The sequence below is a fragment of the Cyrtonyx montezumae genome, unplaced genomic scaffold (genome assembly GCF_038088225.1).
Source record: "Cyrtonyx montezumae isolate F1298 unplaced genomic scaffold, pur_monq_1.0 scaffold_13, whole genome shotgun sequence".
Classification (NCBI taxonomy): domain Eukaryota; kingdom Metazoa; phylum Chordata; class Aves; order Galliformes; family Odontophoridae; genus Cyrtonyx; species Cyrtonyx montezumae.
The window spans coordinates 32,616,789-32,641,457 of record NW_027071859.1 but is presented as its reverse complement, the minus strand read 5'-3'; the positions used below and the strand labels follow the sequence as shown (position 1 = coordinate 32,641,457).

The window sequence follows — 24,669 nt, the reverse complement described above, 5'->3', positions numbered from 1 at the left end:
AAACGAACAAAACCCCCAAATGCGAAAACTCAAAAGGGGCACGAAGGGAAACAAAACAAACATCCCAATAGCAAAGGGTGTCTGCCCCAGATCTGCATGTTTTCATCGTGTCGCTCGGGGGAAGGATTTCGGAAGGGCTTTCCCCGTGCCTACGCCGTGCACCTGAATGCGGCCGTGGTTACGTCCAACTTTCGGCGTCGGAGCCGCTGCGCCCAAATCCCTTTCGCAGCACCGCGACGGATCCCCGACAGCCGAACAGCGTTCCGACCCCCCCGCCCGAACCGGGCCCGAACGGAACGAAGTCCCACAGCAGCACCCACTCCCCTCCCCCGCCCTTCCCGTTGCGGGGGTCGCTCCCGTTAACCCCACCGCAGGGTGCGGCGATGCCGGCCGGGCCCCCCCCTCTCCGCTCGCCGCCGCGGGGCCCCGCTCGGGCCGGGCCGGGCCGGGGCGGTGTTGCGGCGCTGATTGGGCAGCGAGCGGCCGTGCGGACTCAGCCCCCGCCCCGCGGCCCCGCCCGGCCCCTCCGCCCCGCGGCACTAATGAGCGGTCCGTCCCCGCGCTCTCCTGCCTGGAAGTGCTGACAGATCAAGGCAACAAATTTCAATTACAAGCCCTAATTTGTGTCCGCAGAGCGTTTGTTACCCATGTCAGTCCTGTTGGGCCCATCAGACGGGGCAGAGCGAGGAGGAGGAGGAGGAGGAGGAGGGGGAGGAAAAGAGCGCATCTGCAAAAAGGAATAGAGTTTTTTTTTTCTCTCTCCCCTTGAAAAAAAAAAAGAAAAAAAAAAAAACAACTTGGCTGATAACTCGGATTTAAAAAGAAAGGCGAGGAAAAGCCCCGGCCCCAGCCGGCGCGGACGGGAGGACGGGCGGGCGGGCGGGCGGGCGGCGCTGGCTGCAGGGGGGGCATGGCCGACAAGCGGCGGGCCTCGCCCGGCACCACCATGAGCCTGAAGGCTCACGCCTTCTCGGTGGAGGCGCTCATCGGGGCCGAAAAGCAGCAGCCGCCCGCGCCGCCCCCGCGGCAGCACAAGCGGCGGAAGGTGGGCGGCGAGGACGAGGCGGCGGACGACGAAGGGGGCAGCGGCTGCCGCGCCGGGAGCCCGGCGGCCACCAGCGGCAGGAGCGGCGGGGACATGGAGCCGGGCTGCGCCCGCGGGCCCACGGGTGAGTGCCGACCCGACCCGGGCCGGGGCCGGGGAGCGGTGGGGAGGGCGAGAAGTTCTTAAGGTCTGCGTGAGGGATGCGCGCGGCTAGCTGTATCTTTCTATATAACGTGTACGTACGCGCGTGGAGGGATGAGCGAAACGTGTTCGAACGAAACCCGCGCGACGGAGCACCCGGCGCGGCCCCGGCCCTTTGGCTTCCTCTCTTCTCCGCTCTTTCCGCAGGCGCCGAGGAGGGTTTCGCGGCGCCGTCCTCTCCCTCCTCGCCCGGCGGCGGCTCCCCGAAGGGCTCCGGGCCCGGCTCGCCGCTGCCCGCGCCCCAGGCACCGCGCGTGGAGCTGCAGGGCGCCGAGCTCTGGAAGCGCTTCCACGAGATCGGCACCGAGATGATCATCACCAAAGCGGGCAGGTAACGGCACCCGAGCAGCCGAGTAGCCCGGGCCGAGCCGAGGCATCTCCGCGGGTGGGATTACGCCGAGGAAATGGATGTACAGGGCAGGGAGATGGCCGTGGTTGTAGGCGTTCGGGCTTCCCCGCACGTTTGGGGTGAAGTCTGAGCGCCGTGCCCTTCGGAGGGGAAACTTTTCCCCTTCACGCTGCGTACAGATGGCCAAAACCTGGATAGTATAAGCGGATCTGAACTTATTAGAAATTACAAAAACATATTTTATTGGATCCATATGCTACCTTCTGCGTGTTCAGAGGGGCTTTATTAATGATGGAAACGTAGCCCTAAGCAGCACAAAGCAACATTTGTCTTAGGGAGCCTGGGCACGGGGATCTTTAGTACCGTACAGGTGCATCCCAACGGCAACGCACTGCCCGACAGTGGGCAATTACCCTCGGGGTTTTCAGAAATAAAAGAGACGGGGCTTTTCTTATCGGTAACGACTTTTAATTGATTTTTTAAAATTATTATTATTTTTTTTTAGAGCAGCAAATAACAAGTCAGAAAGCCTTTCAAGCTTCTAGGGCTCAGACAGGTCATTTCCATTTGCTCGCAGTCAGTGCAGTGTTGCAGTGTTTTCTTTTTTAGCACCGAGAATGAACTTTCTTGATAAAAGCTGTGCCAAGCACACGCTGAAATAAGAAATGCACCAGGTAATTACTCCATTTTCTTCTCAGAAGGATGTAGATTGTGAACGTATTTTTTCAGAGTTGCCCGTACGCCCATTTCTGCTTCCAATAAAGAAGTTTTACTGTACCTCTCAAAGGCAGAGCAGCCGTTGCGCTTTACCTTAGCAGGCTGCAGACAGGAAGTCCGTCTCAATAAAGACCATATTGTTCGGTTATGGCATAGCACATCGGGTTTATAACAGCATCCTCACAGCGTTCGGGCTGTGTCACAGCAGACCCAGCTCTGCAGTGTGCCGTTTGCTGCTGTCAGTTGGCACAATTGGCAATTTGCACTGCTCCTCCTGGACGGAGTCGGTGTTTGCACGTCTCCAGAAATACAATTCTAGCTGATGGGCTTCAAGTACGCGCACTGCTGAAGTGCAGCCTCAAAACAAAATGATTTACTGTCTAACAATAAAGCTGAAATGATGTGGTAATAGTTGTACTCCCAAAGCGTATCCCAAAACATACGGAGCATTGTTCATGTGAATGCACTTCTGAAATCTGTTTTGACATATCGAATGGGCCGTTTCATGGCTGTGTAACTGGAATCGGCAGAGAGGACTCTGTGGGCTAAAGGGAAGAACGAGGAAAATCCCACGAAGCGGTTCCTTCCCCTAAACAACCCTTCCCCACTCTGTTTCGCATTAAAAGTGACCTTTCTCTTTCCCTGTTCAGGCGGATGTTTCCCGCGATGAGAGTGAAGATCTCAGGTTTAGACCCCCATCAGCAGTATTACATTGCCATGGATATTGTGCCAGTGGATAACAAAAGATACAGGTACGGTGGCTTTGAGGCAGAAGACATATGATGTGCGCTGTGGGGATCCTAGCTATTGCAAGGCAATATTAACAGCATATAAATTAGCAGAAAGCAGTGTTCAGCTCTCCTTCAGATTCCTGTTGTCAAACTGGGATGCTTAAAAACAACCAATGTATCGAGTGTGCAGAACTAACTGGAGTGCTGCTGGAGCTCTGTGTACCTTTAGCTCATGTTGTATGTGTGCAAGCATTCTGTTCTTTGCTTTTGCAGACTGTGCTTGTGATACAGTCAAAGAAATGTTATCCTGTGTTATTCCTCACCATGTCAATGGGAAATATTTCCTGTTAACAAATAGATAGGAAAATGCTCCATTTTCTAGCTTTAAATGGCAATAACAAATGACATTCTTGCATTAACATCTGACTGAATGGCTTTAGAATGTAATGCACACAGGCTTTCTCAGTCGTGCTTCAAAGTGACTCTTTAATTCAGTAGCAGTTATCGCTGAGATATTTGTCTGCTTAGATTCGCAAAGGGTAATGTTTCTAATTACTATTTTAGAAAAAATAAGTGGTGTAGTAGTCTGAAAAATAATGGGATGAACAAAAGTAGTTGTTCTTCCAGCATTTAAGAGTAAGAACGATGTGTTTAAGTTCTGACTGCTGCGAGGGCAACTGTAGTTTCAGGGAGCGTGTTGGGCTGCGTTGAAGCCCTGCTCCTGTAGCAATAGTAGCGGGATTGTGCCCTCAGCAGTCACTGCGACTTCGGGACATTCGTGGTTTGTGCTTTACATAAGTGCTCCCACTTTCCATGCAGCTAGGAGCAGCCTTGCCAAGTAGTTCAGCAGAGGAGGGAGTGGGCCGCTATCAATGCTGTTTTGATCGTTTCAACCCCATACTTACAAATTTATGGAAAACCACTGCAGATTTAATTGTAGAAGTAAGAATATTTCAGACTAAGACTGAAAGGTTGGTTCATCAGGAATGCTTCCTTGTTTCCTAAACAAACAGCGCCCTATGTTTTTTGCGTGTCCATACCTCACTGACTGTAATTTTGCCCTTTTCTCATGCGGTATATAAGCACTTTCTTTTACTACTGCTTTTGATTTTGTTTTTCAGCAAGGTGCAGGTAGAAATGCTGAGCATGTCCAGTGTATATCACTTTTCTGGCTATATCATAGGGGAGAAATGGCTTTTTTTTAATTATTATTATTTCCCCTGGAACAGGGCAGTGCAGCTTAAATAGAAATTTGTGTTGCGTTTACTTAGAGATCTAAGTTTATCATTTCTAGATTGTCTGAGCACCCTCTTAACTCAGAGGAAGGGAAGGTAAATAGTTCAAACTGAACAAAAACATTCATATTAAAACCAATTATGCTGAGTATGAGTTGTTTAAAGTGAACTGTGTTTAAAATAAATAATTTCATGCTGGTCTGCACTGTCTGCACATTGAGGTACGTGGTCCCCAGATAAGTTAAGTAACATAATGTTGTATAATGGGCAGTATTTTTGTAGTTGGCAAACTTAAATTTCTGTGATAATATTTTAGTACCATATCATTAATTTTCCTACTGGATGTTAGTGTTTTTCTTGATTCCTATTCTCACTGTTTTGTATGCAGTCTATGCATTCGTCTATTTCTGCCTTATTTTAACTTGTTCTGCTCATATGGCTTTGAAAACAGATCATCTTGAAGATGCAATAGCAGCCTTATATTGAGCTTAGACTTCAACTTTCATAGCAGATAGCAAAACTAAACAGGAATGAGGAAAATTTAACCTAGGTCTAGATTTCTAGCAAAATTGGACCTCATTGTCAATGTTAGGAAGCTTAAACCATGGTTAATCATAAAACACAATCAAATATTTGGAATATTGTTTGCTTTTGTAGGAAAAGTATATATTTATTATAAAACAACATATATAAAATGACAAAATGTCGCTACTGTTGACTGCATAGTTTAGGATTGAGAACTTGTCTCCAGACAGGATCTGCTGAAGGATTTTATCACTGTACTAGATTTTACTTTTACAGCTTGATAGAAACTGTATGCAGGGATATATGCATTGGATCATTTTAAGTTCTGATCACCTTTTGTCTTTTTCTAGTATGGAACCGAACAGTGCAAACATATTGTTTTCTTTGCAAACTTCATGGATTTTTTTAAATATGACTGATTCATGGGAATTTTGCCGTAGTTGGAAAAAGAGACCTTGGCATTTTTGTTTAGCACTTTTCTATTTGCCCTATGAAGTATCTGCCTTCAAAATAAGTTTTCTATCAAAGCTGGCATTGCTTTTATGAGAAAATGATTTTATCAGTGCTGCCCTATCAAATGAAATACAAGCTGTGTTTTTTTCATTTTCAAGCCTTTATATGATACCGTTGAGGAAAAATAATATGGTCTTGCAGAAATAGCTAGAGCCTAGTTTGACACAGCTTCATTATTTTTCCCAATTATAATGTTCTTTCACTTCAGTAGTTTTATTTCTGGACTCTTATATTAGACTCAACATGTTAAATCTTCCAAATATGGAATTCCTACTTGATTTGATAAATGAAGGACCATATTCTGCCCTTTTTGCTGATGCTCTTTCAGAGCAGAGCTGTAGTAGTGAATGACTTGACACCAGTTTAAACCCTGGCATAGAGGCTAAAACAGCATAAAGTCTGTTATGGATTTTAGGAAGACTGATTTTTCAATGAGACACAGTTTTTAACCTTCCTCTTGCACATACCAGACCTGTCTTTTGAAACTAAAATAATCGCAATTGTTGTCCTTTCTTGCTAGTTAATTGATGGGTTCTTGCTGTAGTTGAATGGACCTTAATATATTATTAGTCCAGACTGGGTATGATAAATAATTCCAGACTTTGTGGTGATAGATGTTTGTTTTCTTTTTTGCAGGTATGTTTATCATAGCTCCAAGTGGATGGTGGCTGGTAACGCTGACTCCCCAGTACCACCTCGTGTTTATATTCACCCCGACTCACCCGCCTCCGGGGAGACGTGGATGAGACAAGTGATCAGCTTTGACAAACTGAAGCTCACCAATAACGAACTTGATGATCAAGGGCATGTGAGTACTTGCTCTTTTATGGCATGATACATAGGTGCATTGCTCAGCCCTGCAAGTCTCTGACATACAGCTTCAGGGTGCCAGAAATAGGCTTGACTTTTCAAAGCTGTTTTTGGAACTTTACTGTCCAGATCTAAAATCTCCTTACTTTCTACTCTGATAATTAACTGCTTATTAGAGCCTGCTGTTTTACTCCCCCCTCAAAAATACAACTCCTTCTGCAAAGTCAGACTTTACAAGGCTAAATTGCCTAATATGAAGGGGCAGAATTGCTCTCGTTTTCCCACCAAGCATGTTACTTGCAACTTCTGCTCTGATCAGAAGGTACGTTTAAATTCACAAGTGGCTAGGAGAAACATTAATAGTGTGTAATAACTTCATGTGAATAAAAATACACTTAACTATTTTCTTAACCTAAACATTTGTGTGAAATCCCATGAGGTGTTAATAATTGCAGTCAAAAACGAACAACATGGGAGCTGGGTTCGCGCCGATAATGATTTATTGCATACCTTATGAAGCGAGACCCTTTCACAGCTGAGGCTCATTACTTCTGAAAAACTGGCGAAGACGTATGCAGTATGAGTGTTCTGTTTGCAAGTTCTAAATTGTTTAGTTATGACATTATCTAATGTGACAAAATGTGTTATGTTAATATTTCCTTTTCTCTTCAAAACTGTTGAAACATGACAGATGTAAGCCAGTATCTTTCCAGCAACCCCTAGAATAGTTTCATTTGACACCTTAGGAAATAATTAAAAAATGAGAATTGTTTTTAGTCATAGCGAAGTCTTTAATTTTGGAAAAATCTGGTAATAAATCTCAAACGTAGGCTTGCTTTCACAAGGAGCGTTGAATTCCAAGTGGTAGAGTTTTGAGATCTAAGAGGCAAGTTTTGAGACAGGATGTGAATACCACTGCCCTTAATGTAGCACAGTTTATTAAATAGGATGCTTTCCCTTTCACAGATGGGAGTGAGAGAAAATATACCTGGCACAGGGTGCAGAGATACTACACATACCTACTGATACAGTTGTAACTCTGACATTAAGCCAAGGATTTTGTGAAAGCATTTTCTGAGTATGACGCTTAGTTTCCCCATTTCAGCTTGCAAAGGAGATTGACTTGAAACCGTGGTCAAGTTACATACCCAGGAAAATGGGAGATAGGCTAGCCTGAGCGAGCTAATGTGATAGCAAGAATGAAGAGTCTCCCTTGTGTATAATACTGTTCATAATTGTGTTTCCCATATTCTTTTTAATGGAAGAGCATTTTTATATCTCTTGAATTGGTAGCACTTTTGTTCAGGATTGTAGAAAAGGTGCTGTGCATTCCTTGTTTCCATAATTTGCAGTTAGGGAGTCTCAGTTGGCAGTGTTTGTTTAAGTCTTTGCACAGGTAGTCCTGTTTGTTTCCCTAGTGACTGTGTATTTTAGAGCTTCCTTGAGTGGGAGTCGCATTCTCCAAGCCCATATTTTGTTGTAAAGTTTTCACAAAATGAAGCAGATGCAAATGGGTAGAATGTTGCTTCTCCAGTGGAGAGCTGGTTCTCGAACTCGCTGGTCTCCAAATGGCAAAATATGGATTCAGGGGTCCACCTGTGCGCATGCAGCCTCAAAATACCCCATTATGAATTCTAGAATATGTAGAGAATTGCACCGCTATATGCTTCCATCCCACATCTTAGCGTTGTTTTTCTTCAGAACTGAAACCTGTGTAGTGTACACAGCACGCCATTATTCATAATACAAGGGGATATAAATTTTCTGGTCTTTAGTTAAGCATTTAGATTTGGAAACGACTGAAGCAAAGCTCTAGTGCAGTGATTTGGGACACATTGAACTGATTCAAAGCTACGGCAGCGCCCCTCCTCCTCAAAATGGAAATTTAAGTATTAAAATAAAAGGACAAAAGAAGGATGACTGCAAAATAATTTCATATTTCTTAAATCTGGGAAATTGCAAACATGTCATTCATAATTACCAGAAAAGGCAAAAGCAGAAAGCAGAAAAGTGTCTTTTCCAATGGGTACATTTTTTCTTTTAAAGCTATGGTAGTGTGGAATGCTGTATTGAAAAAGCTATGTAGACTCTGAACGCCTCCAGCAACAATGGAAAACGAATAATCATATTTTGTGATGAATATAAAAAAAGCAATTGTTTCTCATAGGCAGGAAGGAACCATTTTTCTCAAGAGGGTACCAGAGGAGGGACAGTGGATTTTAGGAGCTGGGGTCAAGTTCATACTGTCCCTAGAATATTTGTTTTTACATAAAGTGCTCTGACTCTCCCACCTCTGTTGTGGGAGATAGGGCATGTTTTATATTATTAGAAAACTTTTTTTCCTCCTTCTTAGGCAGAATGGCTCAGGGAAGCTTCCATGGGGGCTCTATATGCTGCCTTCCTTCCTCCAGTGGCTGAAGCAGTATCAGGGTTTAGCTATTCTTTGGGTGTATGTTCCATGTTGCCTGATTCTGGGATTTCAATCCTTGCTGAAATCCTTTCATTTATTCTCACTAAGCTCCCTGAAGGTGTCAGCTTTTGCAGAGTGTTTGTGTTAAAATCCTACTGCTTGGTTTTGACCTAGCACACGTGAATTTCCATTGAGGTCAGGAGTTTGTGTGAGCTCAACCCAGAGCCCTTTTACTGGAGCATTAACTCGCAGAGCCACTGACAGAAGTGACTCACGCTCATGGGAACGGTGGCTGTGTTTGCAAACAGATGCTCAGGTAGTATTTCTGTGTGGTATTTATATGGTGGTAGTAACTGACGGCAGCCAGCTTGCCTTGCACTGCGCGGGCGCTGCGGCAAATGGCCCCGCCGGCCTGATGTTAGCGTCTTCTACAGGGAGTTGGCCATTTCTGAGGCAGCTCACTTGGCTGCTCGATCGCTGCCTTCTTGCTGCCTTCTGCTGTTTGCATCAGTATTTTGAGTGGGAGTTTGCGACGACATGATTTTATAGTGCTGTTCTGTGGAGGGATTTTGAAGTACATCTGCATGTAGGATGCTCTGATACATGAGTTCCCCTTGCAGGCTGAGGAGATCAAGCAGGATTTGTAAGGAGATGTTTTCCTTGTGTATTTTTGATCTCAGAAGAGAGGCCCAGAGCAAATTCCCTACTTTGGAAAGACTGTGTGTCTATACAGATGTTAAAGCCCAGTCAGATCATCGAGACACGTACTGTGACATTCTTGTCTTTTGTCTGAGTTGTTAAGATGTGGAAAAGTAAATCTGTTTCTTGCAGTTGACATTGAGATTGGGGTCGCTCTTGGTTGTGGTGCTGTTTGTCTCACGAATCAGTACCTCTTGCCTCCAGACTGGGGAATAAATGCTGCATTGTAAAATTAGTCTCTCTGTCTAATTTGAGCTGGGCAGTTTTTCTGTTTTAATGCAGCTTTATGTCTGCATTTAAACAGAGAACAAAAGTCACTATTTTTGATATTGTTTTCTGTTCTTTTCAACTAAATTGTTTATGATGCTGAAGAAATCTAACTTTGAGTGAAAATGAGGCCATTAGTGTGCTAATTGTTTCACGATTGTTTAGTAGATTTTTTACCTTTGTCAATTTAAAAGCGGTGTGAGGCTGGAGGCAGTGGTGTGGGCTCTTGCCCTTCCTGGCCATGGCAACAAACACCAAGTTCTGCTTGCTGTCGTTGGGTCTCCATGGCTTGTCACAATGGAAAGCTGGAAAATGTCAGTGCTTGCAGTTCTTCTTTATGAGGAGAAAATTCTTGTTCCACACATCTCCCTGACTGCAGAAAGCCTGACTACAGGGGAAGGATAAAGGAAGATTTCTGGAGACCACAGTAGTGAGGTGAGGACAGTGCCACCATGCCAGAGGAGAACTGGGCCCATTGGTGCTGGCTGTGACATCTATCTCATGGCAGCACCTAAGATCAGAGTTGGCACTGAGGCCTCATCATGGCAGCTCCTTTCCAGACATTTTTTTGTGAGGTAATTCTGGCCAAAGCAAGCCTTGTGTGTCTGTGGGTACTGTCTGTTACTGTACATTGCTTCTATAGTGTTGTGGCCTTTGCTCTGCAGGGTTCACACATCCTCCTTGAGCCAAGGCTGATAGTGTCAAGGCAACTGCTGTGGTCCAAGTACCACAGCTCTGAGGACCTGCACTGAGTCAGAGAGGTTTACTGCCCTGGGATGCGATGGCATAGTGCCAGCAGGCACCATCCCTCTTGGCTCTCATTGGAGCCAGTATGCTGTTTGCCCACACCTACTGCAGAAGGGTGAAAGGCTTGTCTGTGGGGCCTCAGAATATGTGGGAAAGAGTGGCTACTTTATAGCTCTATGGGAGTGAAGCTTGTGTTTGATAAACAGGGATTTTACTTGGTAAGTATTAGGATGTTAGAAAATAGCCCACTTGCTGTTGCTGCATGCTTAGGGAAGCTCTGAACCCCCGAGTAAGAGGTAAAGTGTTCCTGTGCTGCCTCTGGAGTAGCACAGGAAAGAGCCTGAGACTTCCTCGTGATGAGGCTTTTCCCTGTGCATATCCTAAAAGGGAGGAAGCCATGCCTTGTGTCACTTGGTTGTGGTGATGTGGCTGTGGGGAATGCTGGAGGGAGGGAACCGTTCCCTGCTTGGGCTCAGCTTTACACCAGGCCTTCAGAGTGGGCTCTGCATGCACCTCTCCTTTCACACTCTTGTTTGCATGGTGTTACTGCTCTCCTTGTGGTGTTCATCCCCATGCTGCTGCGACTTCATTTGTACTGATGCATGAACCAAGTTGTTCATAGCTGCCTGGATTATCACTGCATACAGGCAAGTGTGCTTGCTTAGTTGTGCATGGATAGATGGCAAGGCACAGAATAGTGATGATCTCAAAGGATGGTAAGGGGTTTCCTTGATAGATTTTTGCTGTTGCACCAGTACCTTCCCCGGTATCACTGGGTATTAACAGGAAAACAGAATCAAGAGCATGCTGTCCTCACTACATTTTCATTTTGTAGATCTTTGCCCATAGAGAACTGAAAGGATAGTTGTAAAAAGAATGCACATTTGCTTATGCAAGATTTCAGAAACTAGGAAAAGGCCTCTTATGAGAACATTCATGGGGCGCTCCCTGAGGAAATTAATTGAAGCCTGTGATGTCACTGTCAAAGCCTTACTTGCAGGCTAATAAAAAAAATGATTATCCAGAAACTTGGCTTATCCAAAATGGGGTCATGTCATTTGGCCAGGACCAAGTGTATTAAACTAGCCAAACCCTAGTTTAGCCGAATGAAAGCAATGTCCTGTATGTCATTTGGATGAATGAGCTTCCATGGTATCTGGCGTTCAGGCATAAAGGCTCTGTCAAGTGCCTGAGCACATACATATTCCGAGGCTACTCATGGAGCAGGAAATGAAAAAACTTCCCCTGAATTTTGATTACAAGTAGCACAGGCCAGTAGCCATAGGGCTATTTATTTATCAAGTTATTAATTTATTAGACCTTCCAAAAATAATAGTCAAGCTTGAGGGTTTTTTTCTTTTTTTCCTTGAAATCTTTTTGGTGGTTTTAGCTGAAGTAGAATAAAACAGAGGAAAAAAATGTGTATGTTAAATCTCCTCTAAAATTTGGGAACAATACCAAGAACTATTTTTGTTTAACTTAATGCACTATGAGTTCATGCGGTTCTTGTTTGTCCTTTATTCTTACTTGAGCTTTTCTATGCTGGGAGGGATGTGGGTATTGATGTTCATTGTTTGTATATGTATTACAAACCTAGGATTACTAACACTTCAGAGTTTTGGGTTTTGGTGTTATTTTACTCTGCATTTCTGCTGGTTCAGAGTATGAGAGTCTCAGATCGCGTTCAGAACAAGACAAGTTTTCAGCTTTCTGGATATCAGGAAGAAAAATGTTCCAAGCATAACCTGAGGGGTCTGAAAATGAACGGCAAATGCTGCTGTTGTTAATTGTGTTAGATCAAATCCAGGCTCAAGTGGGAAAAAAAAAAAGCAATGAAACTTTTCTAATTCCGGTGGGACCGGGACTTCACTCCCCCCCTTTCTTTTAAGCCAGTCTGCCGATTTTGCAGTTCTCAAGTCATATTTTTTTAAATGCTTGGAGTTGGCAATAACATAAATGCAAAGGGATTAGACTACTGTAATAAGAACCTTCAGAGGTTAAAGAAAACATTTGATTTCCAGTAAGTGGCATGGTAAACACATGCCCTAATCTGTTCCAAAAAGCCATTAGTCCTGGAGCAGCAGGGTGTCCTTTCTAATAAATGTTATCTTTTCCTTTCATTTTGACTGCATAGATTATCCTTCACTCTATGCATAAATACCAGCCTCGTGTCCACGTCATCCGAAAAGACTGTGGAGATGATCTGTCCCCGGTCAAGCCTATCCCCTCAGGAGAAGGAGTCAAAGCATTCTCCTTTCCAGAGACAGTTTTCACCACTGTCACAGCATACCAAAATCAACAGGTAACGTGGACGTACTGCTTAACACTTGACAAGCTTTTCAGAGTAGATCAGAGAAATGAGAGACGGAAAAAAAAAAAGATATGTTGCTTCTATCACCAAGAAGCATTGTCTTAACCCCTTGTAATATTACAAGCAATTTTCACTAGTAGTATCGCAGCAGCTCCCAGAGGCAATGGCTGAGACTTCAGGCCATATGGGCTAGATGATGTGTTTAAGAAGTAAGTTTTCTTTTTAATGATGATCTTGCCATTTTAAGTTGACAGCATGAAAGTTAATGGTGTCTTAATTATAAATGTTGCATTGAAACAGAAGGTGAAGAGGAGTCTGAATTTTAAAGGTGCTTTTAAATGTAGATAAGTGTTCAGGTGTTTCAGTATTTTGAGCCTTACTCCAGTTATTTCAAAAATCTGTCTGAAAAAGGTGCCCCAAGATCTTAAAGGAGAAGCTGAGGTCTGAAGAAGGCTGCAGTCATTTTCATTAACTGATTCAGCATACATATTATTAACTGAAATGTATCTGGGTCTGTATACACTCAAAGTCGAAACTGAATTGCAGTTTGCCTGACCTCATTGTTTGGTTCTTATTACCAATTGTTTAAGTATTAATATACAGTGACACTATATTTAATGCTGTGATATTTTATTAACTCCCTATAAGAAATTACAGCTATATTTTGGGAAATTATACATGCTTTTCACCTTTATAGAGGAAGCACTGTGTAAATAGACTCAAAAAAAAAAAAAAAAAAAAAAAAAGAAAAAAGAGGCATACACCAAATAATTATGTTTCATTATTTATTTAAGTAAATTACAAGCATCTTAATTTTTGTCATTTTCTTTTTTTAATAGAGCATAATAGCCTAGCGATAATCTCTCTTTTCACATTTCCTTCTTGACCCATATGGAAATAAAATTTAATTTAAATTTTATTGCAATTAGGCAATGCACTCTCTTAGGTGAAGAATGACATTTGCCAGAAGATTTTCCTCAAGAATTCCAATGTGCCATTTAGTAGCATTAAATACTTATTAGCCTCTCTGGGGATTTGCAAAAATAATGGCCAGGAGGTTGGGCCTTATTTTGCTGCCTTTCAAGAGACCTGTCTGAAACCTTTCAAATAGGAAGATGATTCTGCTTTATGTGTAAGAAGCTAGGATATTTCACTGTCAGATGAGTTATTTTTTGCGTTACTTACCTGAATTTGCAGCTGTTAATTTCTTTAATCATCTTCACAGATAACTCGTCTGAAGATTGACAGGAATCCGTTTGCCAAAGGCTTTAGAGATTCAGGACGTAACAGGTAGGTGCTGAGGAAGGAGTGGGCTTGTTTGTGAAGGCTGGTAATAGATGTCCTTCATACTAAGGGGAATACCTGTATTTACAGACAAATTAGTCTGAGGACTTGGGCTCCCTGAGGGAGCACTTAGGCTTCCCATTAATGTTCTCAGTGGTGGCTTCCTGTTCCTCCTCCTCTGACCCTCTAGATCATGAACTGATTGGCACACGGCTTGACTCATGTACTCAGGTTTCCTTTTGTTGGAAACTGCAGCATACTGTGAAGGCTGAAAACTGATTTAATGGACGCTGAAGTCTGTGACTTCTTAGGTTATGACCTGAGTGTGATAGGAGTAGGGAAAGTATGTACAGTCAAGGGGGCTGAATCACCATGATGTTGGAAACTGTGATCTTGGGGCACTTTAGTGAGCATGTAGGTAATAATGCTGATCTGAGCATGGGAATTCCCAAAAGCCAGCAGACAAGGCTGCTTCCTTGAGTCTCCCTCCTGGCTAGAGATACAGATTGCAAATATGAATATCTCCTGCATGCAAGTGGCATTAGGATTGAGTGGCTCCTTTTCTCTTGAAGAAGGAGAGCCTTGTTCCCCTCCTACTGTAACATTACATTTATTATGCATGCTTAGGAGGCTGGAGACATGTGTCAGAGTGTTTCTTTTGCTTAAAGAGCTTTAAATCCACTGTCCAGATGAATGTTTTTCTTACTAGGCTATACAGATGGTCTTGAAGGGGTCCTGGTTTCCACCTTTTCTGTTATAGTTTGATTAATTACTTGTTCTTTATTGATCCACGATTCTTTCAAAATAGCAATAGGGAAACTGAGTAATGCAAAGTGGAGACTTGGGTCTAGTCCCTGCTGCCAGTACTGATGAGGCATTTTATGCGAGGATTGTTCAGTGCAAAATACTTAATCCTGTTATGAATTGCATGTTCAAACATATCAGCTAAAAAATGGGCAGCATTTAATTGCAGTGCATAGTACACATCAGTTCCAGTGACCACCATGCATTTGCTGTCTACAGCTGCTTTATTTATGGTCTAGCCTTCCAGAGAAGGGAGCAGAGTGTGCTCTGGTAGGAATGTTCAGAGAGTATCTTTTGTTGGCTGCTTTACTGAGCTTTTCTTTTAGCAGAGTACAGCTTTAAAGACCATTTTGTGCTTCCACCTGAGTTAAATAAATGTTGTGACATTTTTAGAAGGGATGGAGTTATAAACATTTACAGGAGTCCACTGCAAATATCTTCTCAGTTTGCTGCTTTCTAAGATTTTCATCTTCCTACAAGAAACAGTTGATCATACTGAAGCCTGTCCTGAAGCCTGGAAAGAATGTCCCAGGCCCTGGGATAAATATACTTTTGTCCTCTTTTGTTACTTTCTATGTTGCATTTAAGTTAACAGTAACTTCCAGATAAAAGCAGTGACTGAAAAAGCAAAATTTGATCTGTGTACTTGGGTAAGAAAAAAAATTGCTCTGCATCTGCAACTGTGCAAATCTAGTGATTGTACCGAGGCTATCCAGAGAGGTTTTTTGGTTTAGCTGCTAGGAATCAATTGGGTTCAGGCATGTGTTTTTGAATAGAAAAACAGTTATAGTCCATTTTTGTAAACTATGAAGCCTCTTTTAGAAGTGAGTTTTGGAACTGGCTTTAGATAAGGTCTGAAATCTTTTACTGTAATAAAAGCACTCATTATGGAAGTGATTCTTGCAAAAAGGCCCTGGTTTGCTGAAATCAGTACTGCTGTTTTCTTTGATAGGCTTCGCGGCCCTGAATAAGTATGTTTGGGCATGCAGCTTACATTTCAGATTTTTAAGGAGAGGACTAGTTTACTCAACTGATCAATAATTTACTTTGTTATCAAACACAAAAAGTGCAAGGGCTGCTGCAAAAATATCGCCTCCTATTTTATCATGTTAACCCATGATGTCTGAGGCCGATGTTGGTGGCATGGCAGTAGAGGCTGAACCTTCCCGCCCATATTCCATTGTTGCTCTGCAATAGATATCAGCAGAGGGTCAGTCTGACAAAATGACATCTGACATGGAAGTGTGGATGAAGCAAAGGTGTGGAATTTAATTCCTCCATGCAGAAAAAATAAAATCTGTTGACATTCACTGGTGCTTGCTGAATATTTATGGAGACCATACAGTGGATGTAAGCACGGTGAGGTGGTGGGTGGTGCATTTCAGCAGTGATGACAGCAATGAAGAAACCTTCCAGATGTCTGTGGACAGCTGTCACACGACAAAATGAAGAACATCTCGATCAGCTCATCCACATGAATCAGTGGATTATGACCAGAGAACTGTGTACTGAGCTGAATATTGCCTTCAGTGCTTTGGGAACAATGGGTGACAGAATATCACAGAGATTGTGCCAGGGTGGTCCCTGGTGTGATTGAAGGTGACAGTTTCCTGAAACTGCATCGTTACCAGTGATGTGATGTGGTGTCATCATGGTGAGCCAGAGTCAAAATGACAGTCCATGGAGGGGTGACGTGAATTCCCTATTGAAGAAAAAGTTCAAGATGCAGCCCCCAGTGGGTGAAGTGATATACACTGTTTTTTGCGATAGGCAAGAAACAATTCTTCTGACAGTCAACTCTGACTGCTATATGGTAACACTGACTCTGCTGAAGGCTTCAACTGCCAGTGTAAGGCCAAAGAAGACAACCTTACTTTTGCAACACAGTGACACCAGACCCCCTGACAGTTGGAAGACTTTGAAGCACATTGCTAGTCTTGGCTGAACCATGCACCCACCGTATAGTCCAGATTTGGCATCTTTTGGCTTCCATGTGTTTTGGGATGAGGAAAGATGGACTGTGTGGGCGACATTTTCCTAGCAGCTATGTCATCATAGCAGCTGTGAATCAGTGGGTTACCTTCACTGGTGCAGATTTGTATGAATGCAGCATGAAGGCTCTGGTTCATCTCTGGCATAATACATAGGTAATGGTGGTGATTATGTTAAAAATGGTGTTTTCATAGCTGAGAATTTTTTCTGTCAAATAGTTTTATTGTGCTCTTAGTTGTAATTTCTATGTGAATAAATAGGAGGCATTACTTTTGGAGTGACTTACATAAATACTAAGATTGCTGTCTTCATAGGTCTTGCTGTTCTACTTCTCACCTAGGCATTTTAGTTTCTGAGGCAAGTGTAGGAAGCACTGCACACTGTTATATTTAACTTGCTTTAATTATTGTGACTATCTTACTTAATTAAAAATATTCCCATTCAGGTCATTCTCTTTTAGACCCTGAAAGAGACTATTTTTTTAATTTAGGCTATTTTGCAGAAATCTGTTGCTTCACCTTTTAAAAGCGTTCCCTGTACGTTTGCAAAGTGCAACAGAATTTATGTGCTGAGAATTGTTTCATTCTTCAGTTAGGCCTTACATTTGACCCTATAAAAACTTTTACTCAGGAAAAGTCAAGAATTTCTCTCTTTAAATGCTTCAGGAAAAACATAGCTGTTTTGTTAAATAAACTTGGCTATTTGATAGCGCAAATTAGAGTGGTGATAAAATGTGGAAATTGTTTGAAAGCATCTTGTATAAATTATCACCTTGGCTACACTCCTCCAGGAGGTGGCTTTTATCTCCACTTTAACTAGAATTGAAAATTCATCATTACTGCAGAAAATGAAGGCTATCTTTTTAGTCGAGGTTCAGCTAATAAATGCTTTATAACCATTTCCTGGAATACATTTGTGATCCTGTTGGAAATGTGATGTGGAAGCAGCAGTATCAGAAGAAGTTGTTGGTAGCTTCAAATTGTGCTGTTTGCATAATTGTAGTTTACACAGTTTGGCTGTTCTGAGGCAAATACTCACAGTTGGTAGGTACCTGGTGCTGACACTTAACAGAGCTTTGGGGCTTGAAAGCCAAAAATAATTGCAAAACTATACCTTGCAGCTGCATTATGTACAAAATTCTGAGAAAGCATATGAGCCTTGATTTTCTGGACACAGATTCTTCTAAATATCTGCCATGATTATGCAGGTAATTATTTTTGTTTTGTCATGACACCATTGAAGGAAAATGATTCAAGATCTTTAGTTTCTAAAGGTATTTTGTCCAGCACGTAATAACTGAGACACAACATTGTTTTATAAATTCTAGTTGCAAGAGAGCTGTACATCCATGCATTACTCACAGTGTATGATTTTCCAACTCATCGGAAAAGACTGGAAGTCCATTTTCTCTAGTAATTGTCACTTGACCACCGTTGCTCTAGTCAGAAATGGGAGATTGCTTCTCTGGCAATTAGAGCAGCTACTCTTAAGGAATTGTCATGGTAGGAAAACATTTAATATCATTGCAGCCAGCTTCACTCAAAAAAAAAAAAAAAAGCAACACTCTCAAAAAAGTCAAAATAGAGAAGTGGACTCATGTAAATAGGAAACTCTTTGAAGCTTATCAGCCCAGCGTCTGCAGATCACAGCAATCTTGTGGGTTAGGATGTAAGACTCTTGTAAAAAGCAAAACGAACTTGAAAATAATGAATTAATTCTGAAATGTTGATCATTTTCCTGTGTTTTTGAGATACAGTATTCAGAGGAATGTGACAAAATACAGCTTTCTATCATGATGCCATGATTTTTTTTACTTTTTTTTTTTTTGTTCTAAATAGAATGGGACTGGAAGCTTTGGTGGAGTCTTATGCCTTCTGGAGACCTTCACTTAGGACGCTTACGTTTGAAGATATACCTGGGATACCTAAACAAGGTAAAAGTCTTCGTGTTTTTCAAGAACAAAAAGGCATTAAGACAAAAATCTTTTTATGTCCATCATTCCTTACTGAAATCTTGATGAGTGTGTCACCTACATAAAAAGTGACCAACGAACCCTCTGCCAGCTGTTACCTCTCACTGGAATTAATTGAAGTTACAAAAAAAAAATACCGTGGCAGTAGAAGTGTTAGGTTATAAAGATAGATCTGATCACACATGGAGGAAGATGACAGTTACTTAAGGACAGCATAAACTCTTCTTTATTATTATGCTCTACCTGTGTATGCAAGGCAGAGTTTATTTATGGGTGGCTTCCACTGTAAACATCCAAATTCAGATGTGAGAATTAACTGTGTTCAAGACTAAAAAAAAAAAAAGAATGAAAGAATAGGTGTTATCTATGTATTGAATAAATACTTCTAAGTTTGATTGCGTTCTCTCTTTGGAAAGCCTCCTTGATTCTTAAAGACCAGTGCATTGTTCAGTAAATGTCCTACAATCTTTTTTTTGCATTCTGGAGTCTGAAAATATTGCTTTCTCCTGCTCTCTAGCCCATAATCTCTTGGCTTTGTTTTCTTATCATAGAGGTAGCACTGATGGCTTTTAAATGGCCTCTTTGGACACAGAGAGGAATCTCTGAACTCTTTTCTGAATTCCTTTATTTCCAGGGCATCCTGATGCATATAGCAAACCTCTCACTTAAATCAGACATCTTGCTCTTGATTTGTCACTTTTCCTGCTATCAAATTTACAAACATCCTACCTACTTTCTTGATAATATATATCAGAACATCTTCTGAACAACAACAAAAAAAAAAAAAATCAAAATAAAACCAAAACAAAAAATATATAGAAACACACAGATATCTCTTTTCTTTGGTTCACCTTAGCCTATTCCTTTGATGAATCTTCAGCATAAGTGCTTGATGTGAGCAGTTAAAAATAACTTCTTGTGCGAAGTCACAGATACTTGGGATGAACATGGACAAATCTTTAGGCAGAGGGTGGGGAGGAGGGATGATGCTTTTAAAAATGCCCAGGAGACAAGAACATCAGATCGTTGTCAGACTGCACAAGACTGATGGGTAACTCACTGTGAAGTTCTTCTGTTTAGCGGGCAGATCAGTTATGTTGCCCTCCATTTGTGCATAGTAGTACTATTGGAGAGCAAGAAAACTGCAGCCATGAGCTTCCCCCTCTGCTGTTGCCTGAGGTACCTTACTGAAGTTACTGCTGATCAGAGAATGGAAACTAGAATCCTTTCAAAATCTGTAATGTGCCTTGGCCAATAGAGTTATTTAGAGCTTAGGCAAAGAGACTTGGTGAAAGACTCCATTAGAACTCTGTCCTGATTTTAATGTGCCCATCTTCAGACAGTGGGGTTGTTGATGCAGAGTCATTAAAGTTGGAAAATACCACCAAAATAAACTGTTAACTCATAACCACTGTGCCCATTAACCATGTCTCTCAGTATTACATCTCCACGTTTCTTGAAATTTCCAGGGACAAGGACTCCACCAGTTCCCTGGGCAGCCTATTTCAATGTGTTACAACTCCTGAGAAGAAATTTTTCCTAGTATCCAACCTGAAATCCTAGGATTTCTGGGATATGCAGCATAATAATGTTTTGTGCTTTTTTCTTCTTGTTAGTTGAAAAGGAAACAGGAGGCAGACTTCACTTGAAACTTACTTTTCCTTTTTAGCCCACCTTTATTATGAAAACTTGTTAACTTACTGGCAGCATGTCTCTCTACATCGTGAGATGTCTGTTAATGTGAATCACAATCAGGAATGTATTTTTTGATGTGACTTTGGCCTGTGAAAGCATAAAGGTCCAAATACATTTTTCTACATTCACTTTCCCAGGAGATATATTTTCTAAGACAAAGCTTTTCTTGCAGCTGGGAAACTTTCAGTCCTCAGAAGAGACTTCACCTCTAGCAAACAGGTCATTTTTAGGAGCGCTCAGTGCTTGTGTTTGTTGTGTAAAAAGTTCTGATACCAGTAAATTAATAGTCAACAGTTTGCTGCAAGAAATAAAATAGCAATGCATGATACACAGCCAATGCATTTCCTGAAGTTGTTTTAGCTGTAGGATCCTCTATCATTTGAGATATGAAGCTGATCCTTATGTGGTACTCTGACAGTGACTGACACAGAGAGATGCTTTTCTCACATGGGGCAAGGCTTGAAACCCTCTCTGGAGCATAGCAACAGCAGAGACCACATGAAGTTCATAACTTTGAAGAAGGCTTCCTGTGGTGTGGTACTTGGATGACTGCATTATTACTGCTAAGCAGTTCTCTTTGAGGGACAAATAGAGTAGGTAGACTTTTGGTCTTGAGCTGAAAGGCTGGATGTATTGAATGATGGTCACAAGAGCATAGCTGGTGCTCCAGTCTAGGACAGATCATTTGAAAACATGTATGGGCCATGTGCATACACCCTCACATGTATACACTTATATTTTTTGCATGAATTTGTGTCAAGTATTTCACATCAAGGGTTACTATAAAATGCAATGGTCTTGATCTATCACCTTGAAAACGAACCTTTCCCAGCATGCTTCTTACACTGTCATATTCTCTTCCAGGAAATGCAGGTTCTTCTACCTTACTCCAGGGATCTGGCAGTGGAGTGCCTTCTACCCACCCTCACCTTTTGCCGGGTTCCCCTTGTTCATCTCCAGCCTTCCATCTCAGTCCCAACACTAGCCAGCTCTGTAGCCTTGCTCCTGCTGACTACACAGCTTGTGCCCGCTCAGGTTTGACCCTGAACAGATACAGCACTTCTTTGGCTGAAACCTACAACAGGCTCACAAACCAAACCAGTGAGACGTTTGCACCCCCAAGGACTCCCTCTTATGTTGGTGTGTCAAGTAGCACAACTGTGAATATGTCAATGAGTGGCAATGACGGGGACGCATTCAGCTGCCCACAAACTGGCTTATCTATGCAGATTTCAGGGATGTCTCCACAGCTCCAGTACATCATGCCATCCCCTTCCAGTAATGCCTTTACCACTAATCAAACCCACCAAGGCTCCTACAACACATTTAGACTGCACAGTCCCTGTGCACTGTACGGATATAACTTTTCGACATCCCCTAAACTGGCTGCCAGTCCTGAGAAAATTGTTTCTTCCCAAGGAAGTTTCTTGGGGTCCTCGCCGAGTGGAACCATGACGGATCGGCAGATGTTGCCCCCTGTGGAAGGAGTGCACTTACTTAGCAGTGGGGGGCAGCAGAATTTCTTTGACTCTAGGACCCTAGGAAGCTTGACACTCTCATCTTCTCAAGTGTCTGCACATATGGTTTGATGAAGCCTTTAAGTAAAAGTACAGTATGTTTGGTGTCTAAAATGTATTTCTTTTGGAATATGAAGGGACAATCAATGTAGCTTCTAAAGTGTGTGTATATATAATATGAGAGGAAGTTTCACTGAATTTTTGACTTGTTTGCAGCCAGATTATTCTCCTATTTTGAGTTACACGGAGTATTCTGAGGCGCAGACTGCTTTAGTTTTCTGGTATAATACACTTAGTTGTGTAACACGTTGGGACATATGCAACAAATTAAGTAAGACTTCCTCCCCTTTCCCCCTCCTCTGTTCTAACCCCTTTAAAGAATGAAATGACACTTGGAGTATTAAACGACACAAACAAGCCCACTACATTGCCTGTAGTACTAGAGAGGTTCTTTAAAACATTTGTGCAGTGTTAAGCTGATGCACCAAAGGCATTTTACAATATTCTTCTCTGTTATAAGGGATATGAAGGGTATTTGGACTTTCAAGTGTTAAGTATCAAGCATCCAGCCTAAAATAGAAGTTTAGCTAATGGATTATTTACAAAGTAAACAGAAAGATTAGTTTGCCTTCTCATGATACGCTGTTTTTAGCTTATCAGCGGCACAGCATTCTTACTAGGATTTTTTTTCTGCATTAGTCTAGATTTATGATTAGGTATTTGAAGACAAATAATGCATATTCAAATTGTGGTGATGTGAGTGATTTAAGCAAACAGCAAAAAAGTGGCATTCCTTGGTACAGAATGAACATTGGGGTGCTTCGTTTTTGTCAAAGGAAGGGCTTGATGCATTTTTTTCATCATAAATATTGCCTATAAGACATTTACTGAACAGTAGGATATACTAATGTATCTTTGTTTTTATATTTTTACTTCTTAAAAGCAAATGCAGGTTTGATTTAGAAAAAGTGCAAGGATGAGAAGTTCCCTTATTGATTTTACCCTTTTTCGTGTGTTGTGATCCCCCCCCTTTTTTTTTTTTTAATAAGAACAAGAAGTCCTCAGTATCTCATAAATCGTACATACATTGCCTGTAGCCATTAGGTGAATAACCCAGTTTGTCCACAAGTATTACTGAAAGCAGAACTTTCCTCTAGCTGCCTGCCTTTAATGTGGCCAAGTTAGGACTGGGATTACAGTAGGCAAAATTCCTTTAATAGTTTACAATGAAAACTACTGTGTAACACCTACAGCCTATTTCCCCTTCCTTCAGGGAGCCCTCTGTCTTCCATTGTTCCTTTCTGTCATGGGGCTACTACTGCTCTGTTTCTCAAACAGTCTTTGCTGTGGAATCCCCATCTCCCTTTAACTGGCATTTGCAAGAACAGAATGCAGACCAAAATCCACTCCTTATCAAGCTTTTCCATAATGATGAGCACACAGGGAGATACTGGTCTTGGGAATGCTTCTGCCCTCGTCTGTGCCTGCATCTCCATGGTGCTCATGGTCCTGCTGCAAGAGCTGCCTCCTGGCAGTGTTTCTGCCTCTTGTAGCTGAAACACTGAGGACGTGGAAGAGCTTTTAATGCTTGAGAGCATGAGCCATCTTCAAGTTTGCCCTAAGCCTCCTCTGTACTACGCAGGTGATATAAAAGTGTTATAAAACAAGTACAAGTGTAATTGGAAATGATTCCCTGTTCTGCATTGAGAGAGAAAAAGGCCTTCAGATTTTACATTTTTCAGTGAAAGTGGATTGTTGCGTTTTGCAAGAGTTCTAACATCTTTCCTGGCAAGCAGTGGGCTTAACAACTGCCACCTTAAAAAATGCTCAGCACAGCTAATGTTTCTTCAGTAGATTAGAGATAATGCATACAGAAGCAGCCCTCTCTCTATCTCTCCTTATTATTTAGGAAAAGAAGAGAGACTGCAACAAACTTTAAGCTGGTGCCTGGAGAAGGCTCTATTTCTATCAGTTATGTTTTGTTTATGTTAAAGAAGACACTTAGAAAGTTCTCACTAAAGCTGGAAAGATAAGAGGGTGAGCCTGCCATGGAGGAGATGAGTTTACTTCTTTGCTGTCACAAACTTCCCAAGTGACCTTGTGCAACTCACTCAGCTTTTTTTTCTTCTGTAAAATGTGCTAATAGCACTTCTCTGCCTCATTAAGAAATGCTGACTGTACATGAAAGGTGAAGATGATCTTTACATCTGATGTACTGTGGGCAGTATGTTCAGGGTGAACGGCTGGGTAGTGCTCTTGTGTGAGGATAACAAAGAGCATGCGTGTACTTCAGGTCTGTTACTACTTTCTGGCATTGCAGCGTCCCTTGATGCAGACCTGCAGTGCTAAAACACTGTTCAAAAAAACTCCCAGTAATAATTTGTGAAATGGTTCTAAGATGTGTAGATGATGGGCAAATTTTCCATTATGTGAATTGTCTATGTGAGTTGCTCTATCAGTTTCAATTAACAAGCGAGTTGTGCATAGTAACTTCTGCTCGACCCAAAACTTTGAAATGTTGCTGTTGGACATAATACTAAACAAGATAAATGGTACAATTAATCTGTACATAAAAAGGAATAAGCAATATAATTATCCATGTCATCTCAAAGGCTGTGACTGTGTAGAAATGTGGAAGAGCTAATCATGTGTGTTCCTGCAAGGGGGAAAAGTCAGTTGTGCATGAATGTACATGGAGGTTCCTCTGGCAAGAGTATACACTTTGTCACCTGGGATTTTTTAGAACTGTTCTCATATTTTTCCTGAAATTATTCCTTTCATATAACCGCACAATATGTTTTGAAACATTTGTTCCTTAAAATTTGATCATATTGTAAATACTTAC

At 41.9% G+C, this 24,669-nt stretch overlaps 1 protein-coding gene across 1 annotated transcript; it reads left to right on the top strand.

The window, feature by feature from the left end:
* Nucleotides 1–774: 774 nt before the first annotated feature.
* TBX18 (T-box transcription factor 18) lies at nt 775–24,257 on the top strand. Its single transcript, XM_065730979.1, has 8 exons — nt 775–1,169; nt 1,394–1,577; nt 2,963–3,064; nt 5,953–6,124; nt 12,384–12,551; nt 13,786–13,850; nt 18,479–18,573; nt 21,172–24,257. Exons 1-8 carry the CDS (start codon nt 911–913, stop codon nt 21,894–21,896), a joined length of 1,770 nt encoding a protein of 589 aa, XP_065587051.1. The 5' UTR covers nt 775–910; the 3' UTR covers nt 21,897–24,257.
* Nucleotides 24,258–24,669: the final 412 nt, after the last annotated feature.